The 11003-nt window shown below is 32.9% G+C and overlaps 1 protein-coding gene across 1 annotated transcript; it reads left to right on the top strand.

The window, feature by feature from the left end:
• Positions 1-8166: 8166 nt before the first annotated feature.
• On the top strand, positions 8167-9461 carry LOC124374955 (UV-stimulated scaffold protein A-like). The gene is made up of 3 exons (XM_046833094.1): positions 8167-8300; positions 8984-9178; positions 9281-9461. Exons 1-3 carry the CDS (start codon positions 8167-8169, stop codon positions 9459-9461), a joined length of 510 nt encoding a protein of 169 aa, XP_046689050.1.
• Positions 9462-11003: the final 1542 nt, after the last annotated feature.

Below are 11003 nucleotides of genomic sequence, written 5' to 3'. Positions count from 1 at the left end.
GTTAGCGGCATGGTTAAGTTTCGTTTTTTTGCAGTCTTTGGTCCAGCTTGGCAGATATATCATCAATGCCGGCGGAGGTTTTTGGCTCTAAGGGTATCTATAGTTTTTCTGCAACCTGTGTTTCTGTTATTTGATTGAAATTTGAAACTATTGTATCGTTATTGGGGTTTTGTAGTATGGTATGTAACTATTTGGGTTGATGTTGTTTGTTTTCGTTGAGTGTCCTTTCTCCTGCTAATGGTTGTGAGAAGTAGTTGTATAAAACAGTTTTGCCGACGTTCCACCACTGTGGTCCCATTCTCATGGATATTTTCCGTTGACTTGTAGTTTCAATGTGATTTTTTTGTTTTCAGCTGAGGCTTTCTTTTGCTTGCTAATTTATTACTATGCCACAAGGCTTTTGATTTTGTTGTGGGACTTGCCTTATGTGGTTAGAAATATTTGTAGACTTCCGTAATGTCATTAGCTTGAAGGTCAATATTCCCTTTTTTTCTTTGCGGCTGTGGGATTCTTTTATCTTTCCTCTCTCTCCCCTGTGCAGAGTTTTCATGTTTCCAGTGCTTTTATATACTCCTCCTTTCAATCTGTTACATTATCATCACCATATCCCCAGTATGGTCTTAGTTTGAAGAATCCGGCGTTATCTGTACTGATTTGGTGAGTAGGGAACAAGGCGCTGTGTTGAGAGATGGGTTCTTTTTGGATTGCAATTTTGAAAAAAGGATTGTAGGTTGAATTGGATGTCTTTGGCTCAGGAGAACTTTTTCCCAGTCTTGACTGGCTAACAATGATTTGAAGATAGTTTCAGTGGTAGTCTGAATTGAATATTCTCTTTGTTTCTTTTGGTCTTATTTTTTAAATGAAGCTTTTATATTAAGTTAATTTCTGCCAGCTGTGCGGTATTGGGTGTCGGGTTCCGAGAGTCGGAGCCGCAGTTGTCACGACTGGATGTATGTAGCCTGTTTTTTTTCCAGTGTTCGTAACATATCCAATCTATTGGATAGTGGAAATGTTAGGGTGCGTTTACTCGGGTTTGGTGGGAAGTTGTTTGCCTTGTTATATTTGAAAAGAGATGAGAGGAACTCTATAGCAAGCTTATGTATTTATTCTTGTTGATTTGTTTGGAAAGGTATATTAAAACAATTTATATCACCCATTAGTAGTAATGGTGTTTATTTTGTTTTGGTGAGGATTGGAACTCGATATATATCCTGCAAGGATGGTCAATTTGCAACTGTATCCAAGATTGGCATGAGTGTTGGTCTGTAAACCCCCTATCCCCAGGAAGCAGCAACGAGCTTTCCTATCCGTATTTTAATTTTTTAATTTCAGTATTAGAAAACCCTACCGCTTCACAGACAAGTTTCAGAGGTGTCATCCACTTGTGTCGTAGGAGTCTTACAGATTCTTGTAGTGTGTAGTTTTACAATAAGCCGCCACTCCTTCCTTGTTTTTTGTTTAGTTTATTTCTGCAAAAAAAAACCGCCAATAAGGGAGTAGCCAGTGTATGCAGGTTTGTTTTCCAGGTTTTCTTTTGGGAAAGTCCATGTTTCAGTTTATTAATATTATGGTCTGGGTTTTGTTCACAAAGGAAGTGGGAAAGCATTTCTAATTTATTTTGCAGGCAATTTAATTTTGATGGGCAATTTTCGAGCGGAGGATAGTACCTTTTTGGAGTTAGTTTTTAATGTTGAGGTTTAGTGAAAGGTCCCTGTTTGCGAAATTTCCTTCTTTTTGAGTTGGTAATAAAAAATGTTGATTTTCTTGAGAGCTGGGTAATTAGTACGTAGTTTTTTCTAGAACTGGCAGTAGGTTGGGAGTTGAGCTTTGGTGTTTGTTGTGGTTGGCGTTTGTCCTGAGGCCATTATTAATTTTCCTGGTTGAATTTAGGGCTAGTGGTCGTCTTATGCTTCATTTTGAGGGTTTTAATAAAAAGGTTTGAGTTGATGTTTTCTGTTTTGTAGAAGTTCCTCGAAGAAGATTCTTATTGGTTTTGAGTTGTTGAGGCTGACGTATGGAGGTAGCGTTTTTTGTTGAAATTTTCCAGGTGGTGCGTAGGTTTCTTGTTTGGTAACAGAAATGGCTATAATTGGATTCATGGGTTTAAACCTAAATTTGGCCTACTTGCATGTGACACAAGCTAAATATATTTTTCCTGTTATCTGTTTTAATGTTTGGTTTTGGGTTTGCTTTATTGGAGGTGGTTATTTATTCTTAATTTTTTGTTTTTTTCCTTGGAAACTATGCCATCTGCTGTTGAGCATGTCCCACCACCCCCGGTGCAGCTATGCTAAAAGTTTTTCCGCTTAAGTTTGAGGATCCGTCTTGGTTTTGGTGTTGTATGGTTTCAATCAGCTTTTCCATTTTTTCTTGGCGTACTTTCAGTTCTGTTAGCTGTGTGAGAAGGTAAGAGTTTGTGTTCATAGCATATGGCTCACTTGTGCACGTTTGAGTTTCAGAGTTTTTTAGTATTGTTTCATTCTCTTCGAGGGGGTTGCCTTGCAGTTTCACTAGCCTTGGAATTAGTTTCGTGCAGTAGGTTTTTAATCTTTTTTTCAAGTAAAAAAAATTTACTAAGACTCGAATTCTGTTTTTTGATTTATTTCAAAATTTTCCACGTAATTGTTAAATATGCATGATTCATTATTATTTTGCTAATGCTTACAAATAGCACTGGTATAAAAAAAATTACAATTTAAATAAATAATAACAATTTTTCCACGTAAATAATACAATGTATAATGAAAAATGTCAATATTTTGTTTATTTTCAATTTTTCTGCAGTTTTTTCAACTAAACTACGTATTTTTTATTTCATTTCTTCAAAATAACAAAAAAAACGAAAATAATGAGCCGTCGGAGAACCTTTTTTGATAAAAAAAAAATGTTTCAAAATGGTGATTGAAAATTATCAAAAATTGTTTTTAAAGTAGAATTTTATTATAACGGCTGAATATTTCTTAATGAAAAAAATACAGTAATTTTAGAATAGCACAAAGTAATATTTGATCAAACTTTCTGCTCAATCGAACCATTTTTGTAAAAGAAAAAAATTAAAAACCAAAAATAACACGGTTATTTGGATTTTTTTTTGGAAATTTTTGAGGTTAGAGCGAAAAATGATTACTAACATAAGTTTGAGTCAGAGTTTTTTTATTTCGCAACAACTTAGTACATTTGACTGTTTTCAATAGGATGCATTGTTTACCTCACAAATTGCAAAAAAACCATTTTCACCCCTAAAAACCACCCCTCCTATATACCCCCAATAGACGATTTTGGTTCGGAGTGTTTTTTTTTATTTATTTATGATGTATTTGACTAAATTGTTCCATTAGTTTGCTGTAACAGAAAACATTTATATATTTGACCATTTTTAACTGCTATTTCTCCTGGACTATTTAAGATGCTGTCTTTTACTATACAAATACATATAAATCAGTATTTAGTTGTATTTATAATGAGCATGGTAAAATCATTAAACCAAGAACACTTGATTTGATTGTTTTCAGGTTCAGAAGCATGTGTGTTTGAGACTCCTGAAAAAGCTATAATAATAGAAAATGCTCAAGAATATGCAAGGCTGAATTAGCACCAAATACCTGCCATCAGTAAAAGCCTGGATGGAGGTGCTCTCCAAATCACCAGGTGACTAATATCATTTCGATAGCACTGTTGAAAAAATATTTTATTGTTTACAAAACTTTTCCACATCAAAACATTGTTAACGTAATAAATGATATATATATATATATATATATATATATTTATATATATAATATGTTATTATGTCTTGAAATATTTTGGCCTCACTGTGGAGAACAATGTTCGATCATCAGATGTTAAATAAAAATATTAATTTATTGTGATAGCAATACTTTAATCCAGTTTTGAACTGGAAACTGCTTTAGATGTCAGTCAATAAAACGGTCATGTTAGACAAAGAACTAAGTTTACTATAATTTATAAAGAAAATAAAGTTGCAACTCCATAAATGTGACTACAACTGTTGAGCCAGTCATTATTTTCATAATATGAATTGATGAGCTGAAAGAATAATGTAATGAAGTGAAAAATACAGTTGTAGCATTGTACATAGGAACATCTTGTCTAATTTTTCATTTGGTTACGTTTTAGTTCAAAAGGTTGTGTGATGTGTTAACTCTACTTCTGTAATTAATATATTAAACTATAGTATTTCTCCTTCAGTACTGCTATGAAATTAAAGTAATATATATATTTGAAAAAACAATGGAATAGTAACCAAACCCAAGAATTATATATTTTAGGAATAATTATTTTAATAGCTTTCTTATTATTTTTTATAAGAAAGGTAATAAAAAGGGATCCAGCAAGACCAGTAAGAGTATCTTGGAAATACTACTTAGACGCCATTACTTCAGTATTAAAAACTTACTCTCGGCTACATAATGAGTTCTTAGTTGTTTTTGTGTTGCATCGTTTTGACATCAGAGACACCTTAGGCTACACAACACATCTGTCTGGTTCACCCAGCAAAAATCTAGTGTAATCTAAGAAGAGGTGTTTTCATCACCTCAGATGTGCACAATTGGGTGAACTAAAGTGTTTTAGACACGATTACCAAAGAACAGTGGAGCAATAGAGTTTTCTACCACATAACTACACATCTCACAATAAACATAGATTGGATTCCAGGTTCTAAGAGTCAAATGTCTGTGAACTGATCTTAAAAAAAAAAGCTTATTTGCACTTCTGTGGACATGTGCAAATATTTTGTGACTAAAAAACCGAGAATTTTGTAGGACAGAAGAGTGTGAGGCCAATTGTCCTAGCCTGGTATCCCGCGAAGCTAACTTGGAGTTGAGTGTGTAGTGTAGGTATTGTTTCAATCTGCAGTGAATCCACATTCCTGTTGATTAATTGGGGTGTAATCTAAGGAGCTGTACTGATACTGTGTCCTAAATTAATATTCTTATTTATAAAATAATTAACACTCTGCAAAAACTTACTTCGGTTTAAATAGGTAAACATTTTTTCCCTGTTTTGCTCATAAGACAACTTATTATTTGTTTCTGGTTGAAACTGTAGTTAGTAGGTTTACCGGCAAAAGCAAATGCATGAGTTAGTGATTGTGTGAAAAAAATTGTTGTGGATTCAAAATATTCTGTCCACTAAACCATTTAAAAAACAAAATTTTTGCATGAGTCTCTTTTAAATATTAATCACAGAAGTTCTAATTTAAAATAATTTGAAGATTCAATCATTTGGTTAGAAAACTTGTACAAATTTAACGTGCCGGGGATGCAAAATCATAGAGCCGTAGTTACATGTTTATCATGATATCTGGGTGTATTTTTGTACTTATTAGCAATTGGTGAAATCTTGGTTGTTGTGAATCATATAGCTTACCTTCCAAATAAAAACAAAGAAAATATTATCTGCGTATTTAGACCGGTTAGATGAGATATTTGGAAATGAAAAAGAAAATTCAAAGATCACATATTTTTGCTTACTACCCCAGTCTCCTCCCTTTTGTTTTGGTAAACCATTGCTTGGGGAGTGAGCAATCCTTATCAGTTCACACGTAACCATTTTTTTCTATTACATCTTAAAATGTATTTTTAAGGTAGGTTGTATGAAAGAAGGGGAAGAGTGGTTATTGTTTACTGACTGCTTCCCCCCCCCCCCCCTTTTAGAAAAATGAAAATGTTACATTGATTACCTCACCAATTTTATAACATAAACAATCTTTTAATTACGATAATAATATTAACTCACACACAACACACATTATTTAATTTTTTCCCTAGATGATCAGGATTCACACTTCTAATAACGTACCAGGACAGATGCAGAATAAATGTCAGGATGAGCTTATTAGCCACGTGTCAATAAAATTAGTCACAACATCCATATTGATTAAAAACAATTTGTTATTTATATCGTCACATGATTGCAATAATCTTAAAGTACATGTGTCAAATTTTCCTAGTAGCAATCTTATTCTTCCTACAAACTGGATCTTGAGAAAAGAGCCAGAAATGCCTAATTGTATGTAATAACCATGAAAATTTGGATCACCAATTATACCTGTCCCTCTGTCCCCCCTTCGAAACACATCCACGCGCACATCGGTAACATTCATTGATGGGTCTACAGTTGATTTATCCTTTACATTGAGAGTTGAGCCACCAATGTTTTAGTTTTTAATTACTAATAGCTTCATCCCGCAAACAGTGTATAGTACAATGGTTTTACATATTTAATTCGGTTTTTGAAATTAAATAAAGATTTTTATGTAAAGTTTCCTCGTTGACACTCTAGTCTACGCACAGGCTATATGCTCATGTAGGCTTTTCCCTGTATATTTAATAATAAATATATTATTATATAATAATAATATACCATAATCAATATTAAAAAAGTTGTTACATTGACGTTTTCTGATTGGGTTTAAGTGTGTTTATTATGCACACTAGTTTTCTGTAAAGATTTATTTTTAGAAGTAAGTTTTATATATTTAATTTCATTTTGAACTCAACAATTGCATGTCAAATTATATAAAAATTTGTCATAAATAAGTTCAATTTCAAGTTTGTCCTTATGCCTCAGTCGGAAAAAGTAGGTAAAAGCAGGTGGATTTTGTGATAACTGAAATATCAATATGATTTTTTTTAACAGAGTTACAGCTACATTTGTACAAACCAATTTTTCTCTGTGCCCATAAATAGCAATGTTTTGAATTTTTTTAAAGATTAAATGACTGATGAATGATTGTACATATACCAAGCTGGCCAATGAACTTCGCCTAAATATGTAAAAGATCTATTTTGTTGTATCTTGTTTCATATATTTTTGCCAGTTATTGGTGATAAAAAAATTTGTATGGAATTTAATCAAAATAAAAATTCCAAAAACTCTTTGAGATACAAAAAACACAACACAGTCTGAGACATGTTATAAGCATTCTAAAAGACTAATTTTTCTATAAATAACAGAGTTGTACATTTTTATAAGAGTTGAAAGGCTTCCATATTGGAACAAAATGACATACCAAAACTGGCAAACTAACTTAACTAAAATATTTATAATATTAATTTTTGCACCTAGTTTCAACTTGTTTGGGTTTTTTTGGGACAGTTATCATTTTCGTAAGCTACGTTATATTATATAGAATATATATTTAAACTACAACTAACTGGACCGTGGGGTTTATGTTCGGTGAAGTTATGTCAATGTTTTTTATAAATGCTACCATGAGGACAATTTTGTAGTAGTATACAAAATTCACCCATAAAGAGTTACATCGTTAAAATCAAGAAAGGATGGGTTTATACTTGTCACTGCAAGTAACACAGAAGCAAAAATGGCCACAAAGCACACTAATGTGTGACAAGCTTGTATCCTGTACCACTTCAGGAACACATCATTTCAGTGATGACATACCACTTGAATAAAGGTAAAAGTAGGACCAGATGTATGAAAATGTAAACTAGGTTTATGTTAAGTATAGCAAACATAATTCAAATTTGGGAACAAATCAATTATGATCTGAACACAAAAGTATTTTGCAGATAAGTGGTTTTTTATGTTGTTTGTAAACAGTTCAAGAGATTTTGTTATAGTTAAGCATAGTAAACGATGTTTTCCATTAAATATAGTTCAAATATCAATTAACAGAAGAAGGAGAGGATCAGAGAAGATTGATTGAATTGAGAGGGGAGCTGGAAGATGTGATGTTTAAATATGGACGGATGACATTCAAATATTGCAGACGACGTGTCATCAGACTCGGAGCTTGAGGAAGTTCCCGATGTCCAAACGGATAAATTGACCACAGTATTTAACATTGAGGATCCCTCCACATGGAGTATTGTTTCCAAGGAAGAAGCAGTTGGAGTAAGTATGTTCAGTCACTTTCACATTTGCTTTATGTGAATAGTAACTAATAGTATAAAGTCGAGATTTCTGTCATCACTCCTTCTTCAAGAGGGAAGTGATGACAGATACTATAAGTTCTAAATACATACTTGTGGAAAAAATGTAATGCACTAAATAATTCAATAATTTGTTAATTTGTTGATCACTTCTTTATAAAGAAAACCACCTTAAAATCCATCCTGAATCTTCTTATGTTGTTTTGGTTACTGCATTAGTACTGAGAATATATTACCCTGTTTGATGATGATATATCAGAACACATCAGAAAGATGTCTGCTATCGAAGTTATCAAAGTGTAGTAAATTTGTATTCTGGGGAAGAGGACGGATCCCTCATACCAACCTCTCAGAATGCCTCAAGATCCTTCTAGGAGTCAAGTCTGTGACAGCGTCAGATTTCAGATGCTGCACTAAGAGAAAGGTGAACTGGAGCAAACTCATCGTTCACACTACTAGGTATGATAAACCCTCATGGCGATGGAGTAAATCAACACAAGGAACATAGGGGAAAGCTGTGATGTATGTTATAAATAATTTAGTCATGCACTTTAAAATTACTAGAGTGCACATAATATATGGCTAGGAATGACTAATATCCAACGCCACTACATCAGTGAAGTCAGTTTTAGATTAAACCGCCATTGAGAACATATTGTTGATCACATCATACATTGTTATCTGTAATTTTTATTTGTGAGAAATAAAGTTTCTTTCTTCTTTCTTTTTGTTGTACAATGCAGGTGCTGTTAGTGCTGGCTAAACAATATGGTGATATTAATCCCTGCATGTTGTTCATCTTCATTTACAGTTTCACGAATCATTGTTGTAAAGTACAATGTATGGGATTAATTAGCTCTACATTTAAAAGTTTTTCAAATTAAGTTATCTTTTGTTTTCAGAACTTCTTAGGAATATAAAAAATTATATTAATGATTTTCCAAGTTCTACAAGATTTCCTGGATTATACCCAGTGCTTAAAATTCTCAATATCTCAGTTGGGTAGCCACTCTGCTTGATATAGTATTGGAAAGTGATTTATATCAGAGATTATTCGTTTCTAGGATCCCACTTTCTCTACAGACCAGGTTAGCTAGTGCCAAGAAGTCTGAGAATGATCCTGGACCATCCACATCCACTGGAAGCCAGTCCGTGTCAGATCGTAAGCAAAAGTTGTTGGCTTTGGCTCCCAAACTGCCGTTTGACGTGGATCTCTATCACTGGGAAGATGATAAATTGCCTGTTCCAACTATGATTCCGTAAGTTTTTTAGTTTTACTGTAATAAAAATAAGAATTCATTGAAAAATCTAACCCAAGTTTGCTTGAATTCCTTTATTCATGTAAGATATTTTTGCTACAGAAATAGTACCGAAGGACACAGATTCTGGCTGGGGTCAGAAAGTTGCATGGATGAACTACCAGTGCCTGAAGGCTCTGCTGCACTCCGAACCAGAGTGATAGAGTTTACTGGCAACTTCTCACCAGTCTCTCATAGCTGCAGGGTGCGTTTGCCTAGTGGCAAATTGTGCCCTCGGCCGTGACAGGCTTAAGGTATAAACTATATTTCATGGAATGAAATTAAGTTTTTATCAAATAATGTTTTCTCAAATTTTTACGGGATTTTATATTTTAAATTAACAAAAGACTTGCCCACATAGTCTTGGTGGTGAATACCGTGATATAAGAAACAACTATTAAATATGAAATAATTGTGTTACCAAGTACAATTTAGCAGTTCATTTTGGTACATAACAATTATAAAATTATGTTTTTTGCTAGATCTATAATATTATCACACTTGTTGTATTCAAAAAAATCCCTTTCATAAACAGGTAAACATGGTAGAATTCATTAAAGGAAGTAAAATTTAAAAACAGTTTAGCATTTTAAATTCTTATTCATATAATGGTTTAGATATTTTTAAATTTTAAGTTTGTATTACATACTGTGGTTTATTTACAATTTATGCTTATAAGTGTATTGTAATGATGAATTTGTATACATTAGAACATGTTATTAATAATAATGGAAAATTACATTCTACTAAGTAATTTGGAAGACACTCTTCAATAAATGTTGCACATTGTTGTCCATTACTTATTACCTCAAATAATATGGAGGACTGGTAAGCTGTATAGAATCCAAGACTTGTTACCCAACTTGTGCATCAGTTGTTTGTTTGTTATGGTTATCTCCAAGGCTGATAAATGTAGGTAAAAAAAAAGTTAGTTAGGAATAATTCAAGGGACATTTTTCTAAATGAATGAAAAGTATATATATAATTGTTTGCAGTGCCTCATTTCATTGGTGAAAATTGTTCCTCGGGGAATGAAAATGTGTGTATGTATATGATCCAAAAAGATGCAATGAGAATACAAAAACTTCAAGAAAAAAACGAACAGCAAGAGCATAAACCTGATTGGCAAAGATCCAAAACTGTTTGGCATGAAATTATGGCGAAGTTCATTTATTGCCGATATAAAAGTGTAGTCTCAGCTGTACGTAGGGACCAGTGTGAAGAGGTGGACGAGGATAATAGTTTTTATGATGTATGTTTGGGTTGGAGCTTGCTATTTTTTAATCCTTAAAATGTAATCAATTTCCTAATGGAATACAAGCTAATTTGTATTGTTCAGGATTAAATGTTAATATTATTATGTAAGGAAAGAATAAACAAAACAAACACATTAATTTTGTCCAAATGTAACAATATTCTGCCTGTGTTAACATAAACCACTCTACTGCTACACTTCCAACAACACAGTCTAGCTTAAGGAAGGTCACTTATTGAGTTATACAGGGTGTTGGTGTGCAAATCGTACTTGAAACTGTCTAATACCTATTCTGTACTCGTAAAACCGTACATAACATAAACAGATAAACATTTGTAGTGACATAGGATATAAAAAAATTGAACTTTTTGATGCTATCCAGTAGCTTTCCACTGACTCCTTATGGGCCATCCCCCTGAAGTAATGAAGAGCTAGTGATAGTAATCAAAAATAGGGTTTTGGGGTTTTGAGAATTGAATGAGTAGGACTGATTTTCCACTAATGTAATTTTGTTATTTAGTGAAGATATTT

This window comes from Homalodisca vitripennis, unplaced genomic scaffold (assembly GCF_021130785.1).
Source record: "Homalodisca vitripennis isolate AUS2020 unplaced genomic scaffold, UT_GWSS_2.1 ScUCBcl_11701;HRSCAF=21066, whole genome shotgun sequence".
NCBI classification, from domain to species: domain Eukaryota; kingdom Metazoa; phylum Arthropoda; class Insecta; order Hemiptera; family Cicadellidae; genus Homalodisca; species Homalodisca vitripennis.
This window is presented reverse-complemented; position numbering and strand designations above follow the sequence as displayed.

Coding starts and splice junctions, on each gene's coding strand:
- LOC124374955 (XM_046833094.1), top strand. CDS start 8,167: ATGATATATCAGAACACATCAGAAAGATGTCTGCTATCGAAGTTATCA. Junction 8,301..8,983: donor AAGATCCTTCTAGGAGTCAA/GTCTGTGACAGC, acceptor ATTCGTTTCTAG/GATCCCACTTTCTCTACAGA. Junction 9,179..9,280: donor CCTGTTCCAACTATGATTCC/GTAAGTTTTTTA, acceptor TTTTTGCTACAG/AAATAGTACCGAAGGACACA.